The sequence below is a fragment of the Gekko japonicus genome, unplaced genomic scaffold (assembly GCF_001447785.1).
Source record: "Gekko japonicus isolate JY-2015 unplaced genomic scaffold, Gekko_japonicus_V1.1 scaffold847, whole genome shotgun sequence".
In the NCBI taxonomy this organism is placed as follows: Eukaryota; Metazoa; Chordata; class Lepidosauria; order Squamata; family Gekkonidae; genus Gekko; species Gekko japonicus.
Window position 1 is genome coordinate 475,975 of NW_015174868.1, and position 22,446 is coordinate 498,420.

General features: G+C 47.7%; 1 protein-coding gene across 1 annotated transcript in view; it reads left to right on the forward strand.

The window, feature by feature from the left end:
• LOC107121777 (adenylate cyclase type 10-like) overlaps positions 1-22,446 on the forward strand; it is a 107,823-nt gene that overhangs the window by 33,551 nt on the left and 51,826 nt on the right. The window contains exons 12-18 of the mRNA XM_015424767.1: positions 509-695; positions 6,198-6,253; positions 8,240-8,393; positions 10,763-10,955; positions 15,829-15,915; positions 17,787-18,070; positions 20,746-20,882. Of these exons, the coding sequence (XP_015280253.1) occupies positions 509-695; positions 6,198-6,253; positions 8,240-8,393; positions 10,763-10,955; positions 15,829-15,915; positions 17,787-18,070; positions 20,746-20,882 (1,098 nt within the window). The remainder of the gene's footprint in view (positions 1-508; positions 696-6,197; positions 6,254-8,239; positions 8,394-10,762; positions 10,956-15,828; positions 15,916-17,786; positions 18,071-20,745; positions 20,883-22,446) is intronic.

The window sequence follows — 22,446 nt, forward strand, 5'->3', positions numbered from 1 at the left end:
ACTCTGTGTCAAGAAACTGCTCTCCTTTAAGAGAGTTTTTCTGCCTAAATGTTAGCTTTTTTGACTATTTGAAGTCATCACCCCCACCCGCCAGCTTCTTAACAGAACTGTTGCTTAGGCTGGCAGAAGTGATTAACTTGCAGCAGCTGAAAACTGTCATCTAAAGTAGTTGACAACTTGCAATTTAGAGATCTATCCTGGTAACGGCTTTCTTTTGACTAAATGGTTAATAGGCTAAGGGTAATTGCGAGCATCAGAACACCTTTGTAGAACAGACAGCTTGGGAAGACTCAGAGAGAGAAGAGCAGCTGAGTCATAATCCTCAGAATTCTGGCTTTTCTTTCTGCACTGAGAACTTCATCCCCACAAGCCACAAAATCCTGGCTACGGGCCTGCTTGGTCCTACTTGCATGTGTTACTGACCAGCAACAAGTGTTCTAATGTGTCAGTGTCTGATTGAGACCATATGTTCAATCAGCCCTGTTTCTTGCTTTTCCCATGATTATAGTCATTGGTCGGAAAGTGAACCTGGCTGCCCGAATGATGATGTGCCATCCGGGATTCGTGACCTGTGATGAAGTCATCTACTTGGAATCCAAGTTGCCATACTATTTCTTTCAAGAGCTCCCAGTAACTGAGATGAAAGGCATTCGGAACCCTGGGACAATCTATAAATATCTTGTCACTGAGAGAACGTAAGTGCCGCCTCCCTATATTGCTGGGCAAGGGTGTTGGAAAATTTGGTAAAAATAGTTAGATATTCTGCGTTTGCAATGGATCTTTGTTCACTGAAGAGGAGGCATTTTCTTTCTATGCAAAATCTTTATTTCTAAAGGGAAAGGTACACAGGAAATCTACAAAACAACAAACACTAAATAGACTATGTTATGTACTGAGCTCGCGTTTCACCTGAGCACAGACTTAGCTTCGTTTACAGAACAATAGGAGACCAGGATCCTGGAAGGAACCTATTGTACAGGCGTTCTTATGTAAATAACCAATCACAGGGAGAGTGTGTGTGTTGGGTGTGGTGTTGAGCACGCATTTAAGCAGGGCTTTGGTCCTGCTTGGGTTGTCTTTAGTCTGAGCTAAAATCACAATAAACCATGAGCTGATGACTCCACGCGTCTGAGCCCAGTACATTTCAGACTACATCCTTACTGTAACAAGCACAAACAACAGACCAGTTGGTAAGTTTGGTAATGGAGATTGTTATTTCTTCTTGACCCCTAGAAGGAAATCACCTGAATGCATTAACCAATGATTGTGAGTAAATAGACTTCAGTTTCCCAGGCTTTCTCTCCTTTGGCTTTCTGCCAGGTTCCCTTCCAGGTCAGTCTAAACAATAGCACACATTAAATCCTATAATGACTTAATTTAGACCTTGCAAAACACATATTTCCAACAAAGGGAAGGTGTTTGGGCAGGACAGATGTTCCTCTGGTTGACCCAGGCTCCACTGAGGGGGCGTCCTTTAGAGTAACGGAGCTCAAACTGGGTGGAAAGAACTTCACCCCTAACAGACTGCACTCCTTATATTCCATTCCGAAAAGAAGACCCATTTTATTGCTTGTTCCTGATGTTCTTTTTTTAATATCAAAGCGGAATAAATGAGCATGGGAGGAAATCAAAAGAACTAGCACAGTTTCTCATCCTGCGAAGAACCAGACTGGGCTAAAATTAGGGTTGCCAGCCCCAGGTTGGAGATCGTGGGGGTGGAGCCTGAGAAGGGGAGAGACTTAAGTGGGGTAGAATGCCATAGAGTCCACCATCCAAAGCGGCCATTTTCTCCAGGCTGAACTGCTCCCTGTCTCCTGGAGGTCAGTTGTAATCCCAGGAGATCTCCAGCCACCACCTGGAGGCTGGCAACCCTAGCCAAAACAGAAAGAGAGAATGATTCTTCTTGTTCTGTAGTTCTTGTGGCCAAACAAACTTAGAGAAGGCTGGGGAGGCAGGGAGAGTAGGGATTTTTTTCCCCCTGAGTGATTTCTCCAACTTTACTGGCTCCAAATAAAGGAAGGAAGGAAGGAAGGAAAGAAAGAAAGAAAGAGAGAGAGAGAGAGAGAGAGAGAGAGAGAGAGAGAGAGAGAGAGAGAGAGAGAGAGAGAGAGAGAGAGAGAGAGAGAGAGAGAGAGAGAGAGAGAGAGAGAGAGAGAGAGAGAGAGAGAGAGAGAGAGAGAGAGAGAGAGAGAGAGAGAGAGAGAGAGAGAGAGAGAGAGAGAGAGAGAGAGAGAGAGAGAGAGAGAGAGAGAGAGAGAGAGAGAGAGAGAGAGAGAGAGAGAGAGAGAGAGAGAGAGAGAGAGAGAGAGAGAGAGAGAGAGAGAGAGAGAGAGAGAGAGAGAGAGAGAGAGAGAGAGAGAGAGAGAGAGAGAGAGAGAGAGAGAGAGAGAGAGAGAGAGAGAGAGAGAGAGAGAGAGAGAGAGAGAGAGAGAGAGAGAGAGAGAGAGAGAGAGAGAGAGAGAGAGAGAGAGAGAGAGAGAGAGAGAGAGAGAGAGAGAGAGAGAGAGAGAGAGAGAGAGAGAGAGAGAGAGAGAGAGAGAGAGAGAGAGAGAGAGAGAGAGAGAGAGAGAGAGAGAGAGAGAGAGAGAGAGAGAGAGAGAGAGAGAGAGAGAGAGAGAGAGAGAGAGAGAGAGAGAGAGAGAGAGAGAGAGAGAGAGAGAGAGAGAGAGAGAGAGAGAGAGAGAGAGAGAGAGAGAGAGAGAGAGAGAGAGAGAGAGAGAGAGAGAGAGAGAGAGAGAGAGAGAGAGAGAGAGAGAGAGAGAGAGAGAGAGAGAGAGAGAGAGAGAGAAAGAAAGAAAGAAAGAAAGAAAATTGGGGGGAAATTGAAAGGAAGGCAGTCTTTTCCTTTTCAGAATAAGTGAAAGACTTTTAAAAAACAGTGCTTTACAACATAGACTGTATTGTTATAGCCTGTCATCCTGAAGGGGTGCTTGTTTGTTTTTTTACTTACTAAACAAGCACCGCTTCTAATGGAAGAATCTTTTCAAAAGGTGAATATAGAAAGCGCCTACAGGAATGGAGGGATCTGCCAAGGTGGTTGCTTCTGCCACTTGATGTCATGGGCAGAGCTTTAGAACAACACAGGCCACAGTCACATGGGCCGGATATCGCGGGGGGGAGGCATGGCTGTTTGCCCCGCAGCGAAATAACGTGCGACTGCGTGAATCAGGCGTCCCCTCGCAGTCCCGTCGAGGTCCCGTGGTTAGGGGGGAGGTGCCGATCACACGACGCGCCAAAGAAGCGGCGTGGCACGGCAAACGGGGTTGTGTTGGGTTTTTTGTAACCTGAAGTATGCGCATGCCCCGTTGGGTGCTTATGCGCATCCCTGGAGACGTCGAAAAAACCCAACCTTTTTACTCCTCTTGCTTCCGACTTCTCTTGCCTTCCTCTCTCTCCTGCATCTAGAGAAATAAATTGATTTGTGTTGGAAAACGCACACCTAGTCTTAAGGGAGAAACCACCATGTGAAAGAATTGCAGCTTAGTGTAGTGGTTAAGTCGTGGACTCTAATCTGGGAGGGCTGGGTTTGATTCCCCACTCCTCCACTTGCCGCTGCTGGATGACCTTGGGCAAGCCATAGTTCTGTCAGAGCTATCCTTGAAAGGGCAGTTTCTGTCAGAGCTCTCCCAGCCTCACTTACCTCACAGGGTGTCTGCTGTGGGGAGGGGAAGGGAAAGGAGTTTGTAAGCCACTCTAAGACTCCGAGAGAAGGGCGGGGTATAAATCCAATCTCCTCCTCCTCCTCCTCTTTTTCTTCTAACTGTCCCTTTACTAAAGTCCATAAATCTGAAGCCGTGGGTGTTTCAGAAGCTGCTTAGGAAAATAAACTTGAATTGTGCTAGTATTTTCAAGGACGCATGGAGTAGAATATAAATAAATATAGGCTGGGGAGGGCTAATTTTCCCTACAGCTATGCCCCTGGAGGCAGGGGTAGATGGGCTGTTAAGGCCACCAAGAACAACCGCCCACAAGAGATAACATCAAGATCAGTGAGCAAGACAGGGAGGTCCAAAAACAGTGGCAAAGGGAGGAGGAGGCATCCAGCTGTGGCGACAAGGAGACTGGTAGCAGGGAGAACAGAATTCCAGGGCACCTGAGGCACAGTTTAGAGACAGAGACTGGCAGGAGTTGTGTTGCTGAGCTCATTGGACAGAAACAGGCTGGCCAAGATCAGGTCCTTGGGGGCCGATCGCTGTGGGAGACCTTGGCTAGCCTCAGCCTGGGGTGTGGTCCCAAGTCGAAGTGAGTGTATAAAGCAAAAGAGGTCAAGAAAGGGCACAGAGGAGGGAAAGGAGAAAGATGAAGGTGGGGTCAGGGCCTGCTGGTTCCCTGGACCCAGGGGAGAAGAGGGCAAAATAGTGAGACAGACAGGAAGAGACCAACCCCAAGTCCTGGCAACAGTCCCTGGCCTGGCTGAGCTAAGAACAAGGCTGTTTCCGACAGCCTCTACTTGAGGGCATTTGTTTCTTAAAGCTACAGGCAATGCTTCCTTTATTTGGGGCAGTTTTAAACCCCCAATGTTTCCCCCAGATTTCATATTTTTCTGAAATCCTGGGTCATTGTTCAGGTTGTAGAAAGATCTCTTTTGTCTGTTCACAGCTCCCATCTCTGGATTTAAGTATCCACAGATACTTAAATTCAGAGAGTACCAGATCTGGCCATGTTGAGAATTAGATGTATCGATTGTTGTACTTAGTAAAGAGAGGAAAGTAAAGTAAAGTAAAGTAAAGTAAAGGAGCTGCGGTGGCTCAAGTGGTTAAGACGCTGAACTGCAGGCTGTGGAAGGTCAGTAGTTCAGCAGTTCGAGACCCGAGTGTGCCGCATGATGGAGTGAGCTCCCGTCTCTAGTTCCAGCTCCTGCCAACCTAGCCGTTCGAAAGCAAGAAATTGCAAGTAGATAAATAGGTACCCCTTCGGTGGGAAGGTAACTGCGTTTCGTGCGCCTTGGTGTTTAGTCATGCCGGCCACATGACCACGTAAACGTCTTCGGACAGCGCTGGCTCTTCGGCTTGGAAACGGAGATGAGCACTGCAACCCTAGAGTCGGATTCGACTGGCTTTCGAGCAAGGGAACCTTTACCTTTACTAAAGAGAGGAAGCTGAAGACAGAGGGGAGCAGATAAAGGTGGTTTGGCTGTTAGGTGGGAAGGAGAGAAGGAAACAAGTAAAGCGGAGACAGCTATGAGGGCTTTGGGGAAGGAGGGAACAGTGGGGTAGAGGAAAATGAGATGCCCCCCCTTCTAGTTCTTGTAGGTTCCTCACTTATGAGATACTAACCTCCAAATGTATTGTCTCTACTTAATTACTTTGTAAAAATATTCATTTTCTGAACTTGCTTTTATTTGTTTTATTTACAATGTTTATACTCTACCGTACCTCTGCAAACTCATCATAGCTAACAGAGTAGCAAAAATTGAATTTCCTTTAAAAAAAAAAAAGGAGTTTATTCTGCATTTGAACAACAATGCTCAGGTCTATATACTGTTTTTAAGCCCAGGTGATGTTGCTTACTACTGTGGTTTGCTACTACCGGAACATTATTGACTCCAACACTGATGGTTTTGATTTTCAACGTTCATGTTTATTTTTTTAAATTTAACATTCCAGCAAATAATGTAGACTTGTTCTGAAGTATCTCAGGCAGCCTCAGCTATTGCTGTCCCCAAAATTCCTTGGGAGAGGCTCTGCCCAGTTCGAAGACGCTCTACTCATTCCGCTTTCTTCCTCTTCAGAAAGGATTTTATTCTGCCCTTGGATATTTGATCCAGTTGGTCAGCTGTGTTGGTCGTAAAGGTGCCACTGGACTCTAAATTTGTTCTCTTGGATGAGCCCTCTTAATTACACCTATAATAAGGTCATTCAGGCACCAAGGACAATTAAGTAATCCACTCCGAGGAACTTTTGCTGAAACATCTATTGGAGGACAAATCCACTGTAATATCACGGAATGTTGCTAAATTTCTCTTTATTGCATTTACAAAGCGTAAGCACCTCCTCTATGTTCCTCATGATGTCTCTTCTCTGCAATGCTTTTTTCTTTTGATTCTGTATGCTGTTTAATGGGTCTCTGACCGTAATAAAATGATGATGATGATGGTTCTCTTGGATATCTGAACATTCTCCAGTGTTTGCTGCAAGGCATAGCCCATGAGACTTAAACATAAACTAACACTCTCTTTTCTTGCTCTCTCTTTTTAGAATGATTGGCAAGGCATATCTGACCAAGCAGAGATATGAAGAGTATCCTTTACTAGGTAGGCAGATTTCTCTAACATCCTGTGATGATAAGAGAGAGAAAGCAAGAAAGCTGTGGGGATATATGGGACCTCGATGGCCCAGGCTGGCTTGATCCCCAAGCTAAGCAGGGCCAACCCTGGTAAGAACTTGGATGGGAGACCACCAAGGAAGCCCAGGGCAGGCCCTGGCAAACCATCTTTGCCTTGAAAACCTTACCGGGTCACCATAAGTCAGCTGAAACTCGACAGCACCATTCAGCACCATATGAGAAATGTGAGCAAGGTTTATTTCTGACTGCCTTCTCTTGCCCACTGTTACTCTACTTCACAGAGAGCGACATTTGCAGTTGCCACCAATGAGAAGAGCCGCATTTACTTCCCTGGCCTCTACCTTCACTGGAAGCTGTTTCCAGGGGGGAAACCACTTGCCAACCAGAAGCCGCCCCTCAGGCAAAGGCCTTGCTCACTTTCCTGAAACATGGGGCAGGCGCCACACTGAGGAACAGCGTTCAAAAGTCTCACCAGTAGCATGTCAGAGAGTCGCGTGTGGCTCTTATTGAAACTTTGCCTCCTTTTGTATTTAGTCGTTATTCGTATTTGCTGATAGGAGCTAAATTTGTACTGCCTTTATTGAGCAGGTTTCCTCACTGTTCACATGATTATTATCTGTTCTGTCTTGTGCCTGGTAATGATAGACGTGTTACTTTGTCTGTGGTAAGGTTTATATTTTATGCCCTTAGAGTTAGATGGGCACAAGTGGGGGCCTGCGAAACTCACAGGGGGGGAAACCATCCCCCCCATTGCTGAACCTTCATGAGCCTCACCAACCACCTTGGAGCCTGGCAGCGGCAGTGTCTGGGACCCACTCCGAGCCTGGAGCTTCTCTCAGTGCCTGCCATGATGAGCCTAGAGCAACTCCCAGGGTCCCCCACCACCACAGCAAGGCCCAGAGCGGCCCTGTGACAAGGCCTGGAGTGGCTCCCAGCGTCCACCACCACCGCAGCTAAGGTTGCAAACCCCACAATGGGGAAGGGGTTTCCCCTGCTTTCCGGGGGCCCAATCTACCACCAGCCCGCTGGACAGTGGGGGACCCCCCCCAAAGAGCCCTGACATGCCCAGCATGATGACATCACCCAGCGGTGATGTCATAGCACCGGGCAAATCATGTGGGGGTACGCTCTAGCATTTGGGTAAAAACTCTATGGTGACCATAGAGAGGGGGTTTTTTTACCCAAATGCTAGAGTGTCCCCTGCACGATGTGCCCAGTGCGATGATGTCACTTCCAGGTGATGTCATTGTGGTGCACGCACTTTGTGTGTGCAGCAGAAGACTTCAGGAGCTGGGCTGGAGCCCCTTCCAGGACCTGGGTAAGACCCGGCAATCCTAACCGCAGCAGGGACCAGAGCAGCTCCCCCGGTAAGAAAGAAAGAGCTTTACTTTCCAGGAGATTTAAACTCCTTCATGTATTTTTTTAAATTTTCAGATTTTTCTGCAAACCTGGGGAGTACCCCAATTTTGTTGAGAAACCTGTTTAGTCTCCATGTGGACCCCATCCATGGATTTAGCTATCTGCAGATGGGAACCACGGGTAGCTAATAGTATAAAGATAAGTTAAAAATATCTCTGGCAGAAAAATTCTCTTAAAGGAGACCAGTTTCTTGACACAGAGTTGGAAGGTATCCTAGAGGTCACCTACTCCAACCCCCTTGCTCAGTGCTGGAAGTAGTCAACTACAGCACTCCACTGTGCTTAAAGGAGTGCATGTCTTTAAGAAAATGTTTTAAAATGATTGAAAAAAGCATTTACAGGTGAAATTCTTGTGGGGCTGTGTCTTTAAGAAAGGGGGCAGAGCCCCCCAAAAAACCACTGTAGCTACGGGCCTGGAGATCACTTCTGAGGCCCATGTGGTATTAGGAGGAGCTTTGGAATGGGGAGGGGTTCAGCAAATGTTACCTATGTTGCTGTTTTAAACATATCTCACTTGCTTTACTGTTTTTCCCCAGGTAGGAAAAGAGAAACAGATCTCTTTGAAACCATACTGGAAAACTTCAAAGTCTCCAAGAAAAGCCATATCATCTTGTATGAAGGCCTCTTTGGATACGGGAAAAGCCAGTTAATGGCTGAAATTGCCTACATAGGGCAAATCAATGGCCACAAGTTAGTGCGTTTATCCTCACATTGATACATATTCCAAACCACCTTGAAAACCCACATTCTGTTCCTCAAACCACCGATCACTCCCTAGGCTGGACTCAGTTCTGGTCTAAGGGAATAGATCGTAGCAGTGCAGTATTTCCTCATCACGTTCCTGAGCCAAGCATTTCGGTTCAGAGCAAACATGCATCGCACCTCTAGGCTTACCTATGAACTTGAAAAGATAAGTGGTTGTGTAACTTAGCTGCATTTTCTCCTCCGAAACTATTAACTATTCCCAAGGCAAGGGAATTATTCTCTACCTCCTAGCACTTGCAGGCTGGCTGCCTCACAAATGAACACATGAAGCTGCCTTATACTGAATCAGACTCTTGGTCCATCAAAGTCAGCATCGTCTACTCAGACTGGTAGTGGGTCTCCAGGGTCTCAGGTGGAGGTCTTTCCCATTACCTACTGCCAGATCTTTTAACTGGAGATACTGGGGATCGAACCTGGGACCTTCTGCATGGCCAAGCAGATGATCTGCCACTGAGCCATGGTTAGGGTTGCCAAGTCTTACCTTTAGCTGGAGCGGGGGACTCCCGGCTGTTTCCCGGAGTGTGTGCGTGTGCGCCGCAACCACGTCACCCAGAAGTGACGTGATCACGCTGGGCACGCTGGGGGCGGGGCCACGACCATCCGAGGGAAAACCATAGAGTTTTCCCTCGGATGACAGTGGCCCTGCCCCTAGTGGGCCCGGCGTGGTCGCGTCACTTCCGGGTGACATGCACGTCATGTACTTTGGGGGTGGGTTTCCCCCCGGGGCCCGATCCGCCAGCGGCGGGGAATGGGCCTCTGGGGTGGGGGTTTCCACGCCCCCCAGGGGGACTTGGCAAGCCTAGCCACGATGCCCTTACAGAGGGTGGATAGCATGGAGCCATCCATACCTTCATGGGGAGGCCACTGAAAAAGACCATGCCCGTGCTGTGCTGGAATGGGCAACCTGAACGCATGACCAAGAAGCAGCCCTGTAGGGTTGGCAACAGTGGGTTGGGAAATTCCTGGAGATTTGAGGGCGGGACCTTGATAGGGGTATAATGCTGTAGAGTTAGGGATGCCGGCCTCCAGGTGGGGCCTGGGAATCTCCCGGAATTATAGTTCATCTCCAGACTGCAGAGATCAATTCCCCTGGAGGAAAGGGATGCTTTGGAGGGTGGACTCCATGGCACTGTACCCCACTGAGCTCCCTGCCCTCCCCAGGCTCCATCCCCACATCCCCAGGAACTTCCCAATCCAATCTGGAGCTGGCAACCCTACCAGTGTTTCCCCTCCAAAACAGCCATTTTTCTTCAGGGGAACTGATGTCCGTAGTCTGGAGACCAGCTGCCATTCCAAGAACCCATCCCACCTGGAACTTGGCAACCCTACAGCCCTGGGATGATCAGAGGTGGTGAATGTGTTCATAAAAATTTGGATAGAAAAGCAGCACTCCGTCCAGACAAGGCAGCTTGGTAGATGTATTTTTGATAGATGGGGGGGACATCACTTTTTATAGATGCACACAGTACACAAATCTCAGGCACACGTTCAATGAGAGTCTCTGGTGCCTGATGCTATCAATCAGCCAACTAGCATTGCCCCTGGCTGCTCAGTGGAGCAGTGGGAACAAAATGGGAGGATGGTGTCACACAGCTCTCTAGGAGTTTGCCAGATCTCTATGGTTAAAAAGCATTGGTCTCAAGTGGCAGTCTAGGAATTCCATACATCTCTATGGTTAAAAACGGAATTCCTAGACTGCCACTTGAGACCAATGCTCCCTCTAAGCTGTGGAGTCTTGTGAGCAAAAATTCTACTTTGTGAGCTACTGGCATGAAAGCTGCGAGCGAGCGATTCAGCTACTGCATACATTAGTTTGCTCTGGAGCCATCCTTCTTGAGCTAAGACAAAAATGTGTGAGCCGGAGGCTAAATATCTGTGAGCTAGCTCACACTGACTCAGCTTAGAGGGAACACTGCTTGAGACTGATTTCTACACTCTCTTCCTCCACCCATAGTCCTGTAGATGGCCAGTCAAGTGCTGGCCAACCCTACAGCCAACTTCTTAATCTTAGGTTTCATTCCTGTTTGCCGCGTGATACTTTTTTTAAAAAGAATCCGGGAGAGAACCATAAACTCTCCATTTTGAATCTAGTATATGTTCAGCATTAATATCTTAGTTTATCCAGTTAGAACCAGGCCCAGTAGCATCTTAGAGACCAACAAGGTTTTCAGGGTATAAGCTTCCAAGAGCCAAAGCCCCCTTCCTTTGTTTATCGAGGTTGCAGTGTGATCATCCCCTGCTTTGTTATGGTCCCCTCAGTGAAGATGGTTCACATTTTTCCTGTATTCTCGCAGGGTCGTGGCTATGGAGTTAGGGAAGATAAATGGGTCGCAGAGCTTCTTCACCATCCGGACGCTCATGGCTATATTCCTGGGGATCGACACCTGTAAAACCTACGATGCCAGACAGCGCATTCTTCTGAACAAACTCCGAGGGGTAGTAGAAGACGCCTATTTTTGCCTTCTCAACAAGCTCTTTCACGTTAAGGTAAAGTTGTAAGTGCGCAGTCATTGTGGAAGAGAAGACCCGGGCATCATAGCCAGGGAATGTTGATCCCTAGGTGGAGTGGCAGAAAAGTGACTCCCAGCCTTTTGCGTGGAATGCCTAATCATGTCACTGGCCCCCAAGATGATTATTTATTTATTTATTTACAAATTAAATTTATAGCCCGCCCTCCCCACAAACGCGGGCTCAGGGCGACTCACAAATAGGCATAAGCCAACACATAAAACACGTTAAAACCATATAAAATCATTACTACAATATTACAATATAATAAGTGCTCTAGATGTTCCAGAAATATAAATAAATAAATAAGGTTGGGGACCCCTGGGTCTACACTGGTGGCTGTAACTGCCAAAACTGTATGTTGTTTTCACACAAGTACCTTGCGATCAGTGTTCCCTCTAAGCTGAGTCAGTGTGAGCTAGCTCACAGTTTTTTAGCCACCGGCTCACACATTTTTGCCTTCGCTCAGGGAGGATGGCTCCAGAGCAAACTAATTTATGCAGGAGCCCAATCGCTTGCTCACAACTTTAATGCCAGTAGCTCACAAAGTGGAATTTTTGCTCACAAGACTCCACAGCTTAGAGGGAACATTGCTTGCGATACTAAGTAACCTTCACCCAGCTGCATTTCAGACACATAAATGAAGCAGGCACTGCATGCTAAGGTGCACTGATAGTGGAACACAAGAACATGACAACAAACATTTAACACCAGAGAAATATGGCCCATTGTTAATTAGCAAGCTGTTCATCCACAGCACAGAGCTTGGAAAGTGGGCTGTGGAACATAATGGGCTGAATGACACCACCATGCTCGTTACAGCTACCCACAGTCTGGCAGGTGTAGTGGTGGACCCAAAGGTGGTCATTTTCAAACTTTCTGGAGTGGGACAATGTCCCCTACGTTTCGGGACTCACTTCTAAATTTACTGTAATGGGAGGAATACTTGGAACTCCACCACAGCTTTTTCACTTCTCAATATAAAAGGGCAGGGATCTCGCAACATTTAATAGGGACTACGTTTCTGTTTGCATATAGCGTTGCTGAGTGACAGGCTGCCTTCCGTGGCCATTTTGCACATGACGCAAAGGCAAACCCAGATTTGCCATCCAGCCTCCCTGAGCCTCCTCTCCCAGCTCACCCATCTCCTCCATCCTGGCCTCGCACAACACACCTTGCGGGAGAAGCAAAGCCCACGTTGGGGGCCCCAGCCCACAGTTTTGAGAACCATTCGGCTAGAGTGATTCAAATGTGGAATTCGCTGCCAGAGGAGGTAGTGAAGGCCACCGGAATAAACAGCTTTAAAGGGGGATTAGGAAGACCCTGATGCTGGGAAAGATTTAAGGTAAAAGAAGAAGGGGACGGCAAAGGATGAGATGGTTGGACAGTGTTACTGATGCAACGAATATGAAATTAAGCAAACTCCAGAAGATGGCGGAAGGCAGGAGGGCCTGGCACAATGTGGTCCATGGAGTCGCCAAGAGTTGGACTCGACTGCACAACTGAACAACAACAACAACAAGATAGATTCATGGAGGATAAGTCTATCAGTGGCTACTAGCCATGGTGACTGAGGTGAACTTCCATATTCAGAGGCAAGTAAAGGTAAAGGTTTCCCTTGCTTGAAAGCGAGTCAAATCCAACTCTAGGGTGCGGTGCTTATCTCCGTTTCCAAGCCAAAGAGCCAGTGCTGTCTGAAGACATTTCCATGGTCATGTGGCCGGCATGACTAAATGCCGAGGTGCACGGAACGCTGTTACCTTCCCACCAAAGCAGTACCTATTTACCTTGCAATTTCTTGCTTTTGAACTGCTGGGTTGGCAGGAGCTGGGACCAGAGACGGGAGCTCACTCCATCATGCGGCACTCGGGTCTCGAACTGCTGAGCCGCCAACCTTCTGGTCTGCAGTTCAACGTCTTAACCACTTATCTTCTAAATCCCAGAGCCAGGAGGCAGCATCAGGGGAAGGCCTCAGCCTCTATGCCCTGTTGTTGGCTGTCCAGAGGAACTGGTTGGCCACTGTGTGAGACAGGACGCTGGACTAGATGGACCTCTGGTCTGCCCCAGCAGGGCTCTTCTTGTATTCTTCTTAGAGTGTTGGACCAATGGCTGTGGATGCGTCACACCAAGAAGAACTGAAAAAGGTCATACCAGCAAAAGTGCTAGAAATAACATGCACCAAACTTAAGGGTGCAGCGGGCAGGAATGTGTTGGCTGAGCACAACTACAGCGAGCGATGTGGCGAATGTTGAGAATGATCAGTGTAAAAAAAAAGAAGAAGAACCCAAAAGCATCATCCTGTTTCTGGCTAGATGCAGACCCCCTTCCGACAGTGGCCCTGCTCCAAATGGGCTTGCCCCATCCGTGCTACAAGCCAGCCTTTCTTGACAGTTCCTTCTAAGTGGCGCAGGGGATTTTTCCCCAGTTTAACTATAACATCTGAACTGCCAAAGCAACCAAGCCTTGTCCTAGCTCATCGTCTACTCAGCGTTTCGAAAGCTTCGGCAAGTAGATAAATTGGGGACCACCTGTAAGGGGGTGGGCACACCACTCCCTCTGGGAAGGTGTAGCTGCCGAGTGCGACTTCTGAAGGCGCGGCGAGATCGAAAGAGGAAAGAGCTGTTTCAGCTTCCCTGCAGTGGAGCGAGTCGGCCAGGCGGTGGCAGTGTGGCAGCATGACATCAAGAAGCCCTGACGTCATCAGCCAGCCGACAAGAATACACGGAACACGACTGATCCAGCCCGCAGATTAAGCCCCGGCTAGCTGCAATGTGTGTGTAATTAAAAATGCTGTATGCTTGTCTTCCCTATCCCCCACGAATATTGTTAGTCCAATTGTCAAAGAGTAACTGTAAATCGCTCTGAGCCCGCAGGTGTGTGGGAAAGAGCGATCAATAAATCTAAAGTATTATTATTGTTGTTGTTGTTGTTGAGTGTAGAGGAAGGGGTGGGGGGATAACCAGTGGCAGGGAGGATTCACTCGATACAACTACTATGCTATTGAGTCTTGACATTATTTGTTTATTTATTTTATTAGATTTCTATCCCGCCCTCCCCGCGAACAGGCTCAGGGTGGCTTACATTTAGCGGCACTATGTGCCGAGATACACTAAAACCAGATAAAAACAAGAGAAAGCAATCATATTATTACAATTAAGGTGCTTATAGAATTGATGATCTTCCAATCGCGTTGATGAGTCAGAAATACATAAGAACAAGTGCTTCCTGTCACAATCCTGTGCAAAGAACTTTTATGGTACCACACTGATGCCTTCCAGTGGGGTAGGCATCAGTGCTCCCTCTAAGCTGTGGAGTCCTGTGAGCAAAAATTCTACTTTGTGAGCAGCTGGCATTAAAGTTGTGAGCTGGTGATTTGGCTACTGCATAATTTAGTTTGCTCGGGAGCCATCCTCCCTGAGCTAAGACAAAAATGGGTGAGCGAGAGGCTAAAAAACTGTGAGCTAGCTCACACAAACTCACCTTAGAGGGAACACTGGTAGGCATTGTTAGCCTGTTGTAGCAAAAACAAAAGAGTGCTGGAGCACCTTAACAATGAATGCATTTATTGTAGCATAAGCCTTTGTGGAATACAATCCCTCTGCATCAAATGCGCATTGAACGAAACACTATATATGCACTGGGCATAAGGATTGGGAGGGCTCAGGTCTTAATGCTTGGCAGCTTATGTAGTTGATTTATATCCGACCTGAGAGTTTCCAGAATGGCCAAGAGCCATAAAATACCACCTTTAATACCACATTGCAAATGACATTCCTCAGCATGCTCAGCGTAGCATAATTTTCTGCCAGGGGGCATGGGATATGCAGTTTTCTCTTGTCGACTGATTGAATTGAGTGGCGGAGAAAATTACAACTCCGTGCTTGCTGGCAAGAGAAGGGCACCCATTCAAGTTCAAAAGAAGGACTTAGTAGCAGTGTTTTGTGCAACAGGTCGAGTGGCAATGGCTTCTTCTTGGAAAAACCCAAAGGCACAACGGTTGTTGCTTGGTATAATAGGGTATGGGAAATTTATATAAGGGATAAAATTTTAGATAAATTGTATACTAATAGAGTCTCTCCAGAAAACTCCCATTTTGTGGAACTGCGGTTTCCTGTAATTGATTAAACGGCTAAAAACGAAGGTATCATTCAATGCTCATATCCAAAAGAGGTGTTTCTTTTTCCTGTTCTGATAGTTCAGGTTTATTTTCAGAAGTGCTCACCTAGTCAAGTGCTGTGAGATTACCGTGTCCCTATCTTTGGTATTGCATTGTTGAATTTTAACCATATTGTTGATATTCAAGTAAAATTATTATGAAACTAAAAAAAGGTCAAACGTTCTTCCATTCATTCATGGGATTTGTGTCATAATTGCTTCTCAGCACCAGTTACTTCCTCTTGTCAGGTAAGGGGATTTGGCTTGGGAAGGAGAGACACTGGGAGGGGGATGCAGGCTGCTTCTCTAGTGTGTATGTCTATGTTATTCAGATTTTCCCATCAAGTGCTTTTAGAGAAAAAGAAGCGATTGGAGTTATACCCCGCCTTTCACTACTCGAAGGGGCTTACAACCTCGTTTCCCTTCCCCTCCCCTCAACAGACACCCTGTAGGTTGGGCTGAGAGAGTTCTTTCGAGGACTGCTCATGAGAGAACAGCTCTGAGAGAACTTGCGACTGACCCAAGGTCACACCAGCAGGTGTTCTCCCAGATCAGAGTCCGCGCTCCTAACCACTACACCAAACACACTTGACTTTGTCCAGTTTGCGGTGGGGGGGGGGGAGCCAAAGGTTTCAAAGTGAGCCAAAGGAGGGATTTCTCACCTCATTAATCAAACTACTGCATTCTTCCTGGACAGTTCCCTGCTTCCGAAGAAGTTTCTGAAATGGACACTGAACAGAGGAATGCCAGGATGGAAGCGGTTCTTGTAAAGATTCTTGAGAAGGTAAGAGCTTTTCATCAGGCAGGGTGCTATATTTTCCAAATTATATACACCGATGGCTGACTTCCTAGCAATCTGATGTGTTGACTAAGAGCCTAACTACACATTTCCCTGGGAATGGCCACTAGTCAGACAGAGAGATACATTCTCAAGTTCCACACTCCCCAGACGTGAATGAGCATGATTCAGGTTGGCACAGCAACGTACGGGGAAAGAGGGCTTAAACCTTCCCCTGCACCATTTCCCAAAATATTCTGTACTCTGCGACCTTCAAACGGGGTTGCCAACCTCCAGGTGGTGGATGGAGAGCTCCTGCTATTTCAATGGGTCTCCAGCTGATAAAGTTCAGTCTCCCTGGAGAAAAATGGCTGTTTTGGGGGCTGGACTCTATGGCATTTTGCTCTGCTGAGGTCCCTCCCCTCCCCAAACCCCGCCCTCCCCAGGCTCCACCCCCTAAAGTCTCTGGGCTTTTCCCAACCCAGAGTTGGCAACCCTACCTTTGAACAAACCAAAATTTGCTCTCCCCAGTGTAGTGCAAAGGCGCTCAAGAACCCAAGTGTTTTCTACGGGAAACCCAGCTAGGGCGAGGGAATTCCACTTTCTTCCTCAAGGTACAAACCAGCCGGACATAGTTGTGCAATCCTTGTAGATGGTGTGCCAACTGAAAGCCCAACTAGATGGCTGCCTGACCCAACTTGCTGTTGCTGGTAAGTAACCTCTTAGTAAAGGTAAAGGTTTCCCTTGCTCGAAAGCCCATCGTATCCGACTCTAGGGGGCAGTGCTCATCTCCGTTTCCAAGCTGAAGAGCCAGCGCTGTCCGAAGACTTCTCCATGGTCATGTGGCCAGCATGACTAAACGTCGAGGCGCACGGAACACTGTTACCTTCCCACTGAAGTGGTACCTATTTATCTCCTTGCAATTTACTGCTTTCGAACTGCTAGGGTGGCAGGAGCTGGGAAGTGGTTTTACTCACCTAAAGTGGTTGCCTGTACACGTGCCTTCTGGGTGGTGGCCCCCACCTGACGGAATGGCCTGCCCGATGAGGTCAGGAAGGCTCTCATTCTCCAGGCTTCCTGCAAACTATGCAAAATGGAATTGCTCAGGAGGGCATTTTTACATAGGCAATAGGGCTGTATTACAATGGAATGGTTCGGAAAGATGCTTTAATAAAGAAAGGTGCAGGGATTGTGGACTGGAATGCTGTGTATTGTGCATACCATTTGTTGCTGCAGGCATGATCCTACTATATAATTTCTGCATGGTTGAATGTGTCGTGTTAATACATATGCCTTGTTTCAACTCTGATTCAGTTTTTGGTAATCCTAATCCGATTACGTTGTTGACTAGATGTCCCATCTGGTTGACTGTGCTGGTTTACACTGTGTCATCCACCTTGAACCTCAGTCAGAAAGGTGGACTGTAAATAACATGCATTTAAAATAAAATAAAATAAGAATTGCTCTGTTGAGTTCCAGAGCTCTATGAAAGGAGGTGCTTCCATCTCCCCTCCTGCGCCGTTTTTGCCGCAGGATTGGCCCTGTTTGCCCCTTTCACTGGCTCCTAGGAAGGACACGTGGAGCCAAAGACAGGGGCAAACACCCCTGCACACCCACAGCCATTCCCGCAAGCAAAAACAGTGCGGCATGGAAGCTGGAAGCCTCCAGTGCCCAACGGAGCATTTTTTAGATGAGTAAGCCCACTTTATATGAGTCGTCATTCCATGGGACAGCCAATCAGATCGGACACCTGTGACCTCACCGCCGTCACTCCCGACGTCCAGTTTGGCTCTGAGTTGCGGACGAGAACTCCCTTGACTGTCGAATCACCTCATTCTGGGGAGGTTCTGATGTTGTTTTCTTCACCCTACTTTTAGGCCTCTGAGAAAGACATTCTTATTTTTGTCATCGATGAAGGTCAGTTCATCGATCCTGCCTCCTGGGACTTCCTGGATAACTTGCTGAGGGCCATCCCCATCTTTGTCGTCATGTCTTTGTCTCCTTCTGAATACAAAGGAATAATACTCTGCTCCGCTGCAACTCGAATCCTGGGCAATATGGCAAACACTTACGTTAGATTAAAGGAGTTAAGCCCTTCTGTGATTGTTCAGAAAGCTTGCCAGGACCTGGGTGTGGTCAGCATCACCAGGGAACTTGAGACGTAAGTAAGGAAAGTCCGAGTGTTCTGAGAAAAAGGAGGCCCTGGGTCCAGCTAGTCTCCCTGCTGTGAAGTTCACAGGCTGGTCGTGGGTCAGTCGCCCTCAGCCTAACCTACTCCCCAGGGCTGAATATGAGATAAAATGGGGAAGGGAGAACCCCCAGCTTCCTGAAGGAGGCCCAGGATAAAAATAGAAGCCATTCTTTGGTCCCTCCAGGCAACAGTTGCTCAGGTTACCAGTTCAACTCCCATTGTGTGGAGAGGTTCTGACCACTCAGACAAGAGTGTATTGTCATGCCCCGGGACCTGGATAGCCCAGGCAAGCTCGATCTTGTCAGATCTCGGAAGCTAAGCAGCGTCGACTCTGGCAAGAAGAAGAAGAAGAAGAAGAGGAAGAGGAAGAGGAAGAAGAAGAAGAAGAGGAAGAAGAAGAGGAAGAAGAAGAAGAAGAAGAGGAGGAGGAGATTGGATTTATATCCCGCCCTTCACTACCCAAAGGTGTCTCAGGGCGGCTTACAAACTCCTTTCCCTTCCCCTCCCCACAACAGGCACCCTGTAAGGTGGGTGGGGCTGAGAGAACTCTGACACAAACTGCTCTTTTTCAAGGACAGCTGTGCCAGCTGTGCCAGAGCTTGCCAAGGTCACATCAGCAGGTGCAAGTGGAGGAGTGGGGAATCAAACCCGGTTCTCCCTGATTAGAGTCTGCACACTTAACCACCACACCAAACTGGCTCTCGGATGGGAGACCTCCGTGGAATACCAGCAGTTGGGAGGCGGCCACCCCACTGAATATCCTCTAGGCCCCAGTAGGGGTCAGTCACCGGAGGTCGCCATGACTTCCAGGTGCACACACACAGATGAAAAAATACCCCCCCAAAAGAGTGCATCCTTGCTTTGAGTGCTTGAAAAATTGCATCTGAATTCTTCCTCGGAGCTCAGAATTCTGAGGTACCTGAACTCCTTTTTGAAGTAGAACCAGTGCATGAGGGATTCTCTGTCGTTCTGGAGCAGGAGGTGTTCCTGAATGGTCTATAGAGTGCTGTGCAGGGGTCGGCAGAGTTTCATCAGTCTTCCCACTCCGCCATGTTGCCCATACTCAAGGGCATGTTGCTATAGAGCTACAAGAAGGTGGCCTTGACGCGATACCGTTGTCTCCGACATATTTTTGTGTGTGGCATTTTTACTCGATAAAGTCCTCACCCTTCTTTGGTGTTGTGGTTCGAGCATCAGACTAGGATCAGTAGGATTGCCATCCCTCAATGGAGGCGGGGGGGTCCTCTGCTTTCAAGGGGCCCAATCCGCTGCTGCTGAGCTGGCCAGCGGGGGAGCCCCACTCCCAAGCAGCCCTACCTGCAGCCATGTGCCTGGCACGATGACGTCAAACGGAGGTGACGTCATCGTGCAGGGGACGTTGGGGGGGGGCTCTAGCATGGTAGAAATAAATCTATGGTTACCATGGAGTTTTTCCTGAAACGCTAGAGCGTCCCCCGGCAACATGCTCTGAGCGATGATGTCATCTCTGGGTGACATAATTGCAGCTCTCGCGCTTTGTGCATGCACTGAAAAGTCCTAGAAGGAGAGAAACTCCCCACTGGAACACGGTAAAGACCTGGCACCCCTAAGGATGAGGGAGGCCCAGGTTCAAATCCCCAGTCTACTTATGAAGCTTGCCGGGTGACCATGGGCCAGTCACTGTCTCTCAGCTTGACCTACTTCACAGGGTTGTTGTGAGAATAAAATGAAGAGGAAGAAGAAGAAGAAGACGTAGTAGTAATAGTCTCTGAGTGGCTTACAATCACCTTCCCTTCCTCTCCCCACAACAGACACAACAGATAGGTGAGGCTGAGGGAGCTCCAAAAGAACTGTGACTGATCCAAGGTCACCCAGCTGGCTGCATGTGGAGGAGTGGGGAATCAAACCCTGTTCTCCATATTAGAGCCCGCCGCTCTTAACCACTACACCAAATGGAGGAGGCAAGACCAGTGTCTGCTGCCCTGGGCTCCACAGAGGAATGGCGAGCTAAAAATGTCCTAAGTAAATAAATAGCATCAGTCCATGGCAGCCCTTCAAGTGCCTTCAGAAGCACCTGATACAACCATAACAAAAGTAAAATATGTCGAGTAGGTCATATCGTGCAGCGACCTCATCACTTATAGGTTTTCTTTCCAGCATATTCATCATCCAACATATATAATTTTTAACCTAATCACCCGGTACCATATAGAACTAACACTAAAGTATGCTTCTTTTAAAATAGTATGAATGAAAAAAAATCAGCATTTCTGTCTATAATGCCAAATATTGCTCCTATAATGGGCACCCATTTGCTCTCCCACATTGTTTTAGGGCCAAAGAAGATGTGATGTTTTCCCACGAGTCAGGCACTGGACTCTCGTACAACTAAGCTCTTGCAAGGGTCTGATTTAGACTGCAACTATGGCATAGAGGAGAGGGGCTTCCCGTGCATCATTCCCCTGATCCAAACAGCATCGGGGGCATAGTTTGCCCCATGTGGAATGCCGTGTACGCCGTATTCAGTGTATGTGCAGGCCCTTCCATGGGACAGAAAGCACCCCTGGGCCCAGCTCTTGGGGAAACGTCACGTCTAGTGTGTCCCGTAGATGTATTCCCACTTCAACCGGGTTCCATCCAAATGCGTTGTTTGAACATTCTTCTAGGTTCCTAATACAAAGAAGCCACGGAAACCCTTTTTACTGTGAAGAGCTCCTCCGAAGTCTCCACTCAAACAACATCCTCCAGTTCTACATCCTGGATGAAGAAGAGGACAGCGAGGATGAGTGGGACAGCCTTTTCAGTAAGCTGCTAGCCATTAGCCGTCCACCCAAGCTAATATTTTCTTAATGCCATGCTCCAGAACTGTGATATGCACTCCATAGCTTGTGGAGAGCCATATGTGCAAATGCTATTAACCAGAAGAGCCACATGACTACTGTTTGCCCTGGGTGCCACCCCAAATGCTCACACACAATGACATAAGTCAGGGGTCCCCAACATGGTGCCCGTGGACACCTTTCTTGGTGCCCCCCAAAGACTACCTTGGTTTCTGATTGGCCGCTGAAGATCTTATCAGCTATGCAGATTAAAACAGCACTGTTTCAGTGGCAGCCGCCACCAGACTGTTTGTTTTATTCTCTCTCACCCCTCTTTCCCAGTGTATTTTTAAATTATCCCTCTTCTACCCTGGACTTGGGCTTCCTCTCTGTGTGCGACTCTGTATCCTGCAGCAGCCATTTTGTGGCTGGCTCCGCCTCCTGTGGGAGCCATTTTGTGCTTGCACTCGCTACCCTGTGTCAGAATTCCAAAGGTGCCCCCCGGGTTTCAAAAAGACTGGGGACCCTGATCTAAGATAGAACTTGTAAACATATAGCTATTAAATACTGAGTTCAAGACGCATTGCAGTGGACAGCTCTACTTTATTAAGTGATTCAGCAGATACAAGACTAAAACCTCAGGGCAACAGCCCTGTTTAAATAGCATACATAAACCACACCCAAACACACCCAACTCCCAACGATAGGCTATTTACATGACATTAGGTTCTCATTGGTCACCTCCAGAGTCCTGGTGGGCTATTGTTCTAGAGCTTCAAGCTGAGCCAGTCTCTGGTCCCCAGTCCTGGAATATTCCAGCCCTAATACATAACAATGGCATATCTCTGAGCATGTAAGGTTATCTCTCCACTCTAGATCTGTACCTTGGCCAGCCCTTGGATATATGGAGTGAGGAAAAGGGCTTGCAACTCAGAGTAAACAGCATGCAAGCTTCCAAGGTCTCCAGAATTCTTTGTTAGGCTAGAAATGCTTTTTTAAAAAAGTGCTTCCCTGTGTTAAAAGATCCCTTTGAACTGGACTCTTAGTGTTGCAGGTGATGGGGTGGTTAGAAACCGTCTCCGTGCAAAGTTTTGTCTTATGTGCTAGCATTCAACAGAGATGTGCCCCACTCCACCACCTCATTATAAGAACATAAGAACAATGTTGGATCAGGCCAAAGGCCCATCCAGTCCAACACTCTGTCACACAGTGGCCAAAAATATTGGTGCCATCAGGAGGTCCACCACTGGGGCCAGGACATTAGAAGCCCTCCCACTGTTGGCCCCCCCAAGCACCAATGCAGCATTCAGCTGCATATGTTAACCCAGACCAGGGGTGGCCAAACATGCTTAACGTGTCAGATGTCTGAGAGTCACATGACGTGAACAAATATTACAGACATGTTTTTACTGAAAAACATGCAGATTTGCCTTTTATTAACATTAAATGAGACTGCCAAAAAAAACCCCAAAAAATAATAAAAATAGATATTGATAATGATTTTTATTTGTCCAAGGATATTGGTAGGCTGGGGGGGGGGGCCTTTTT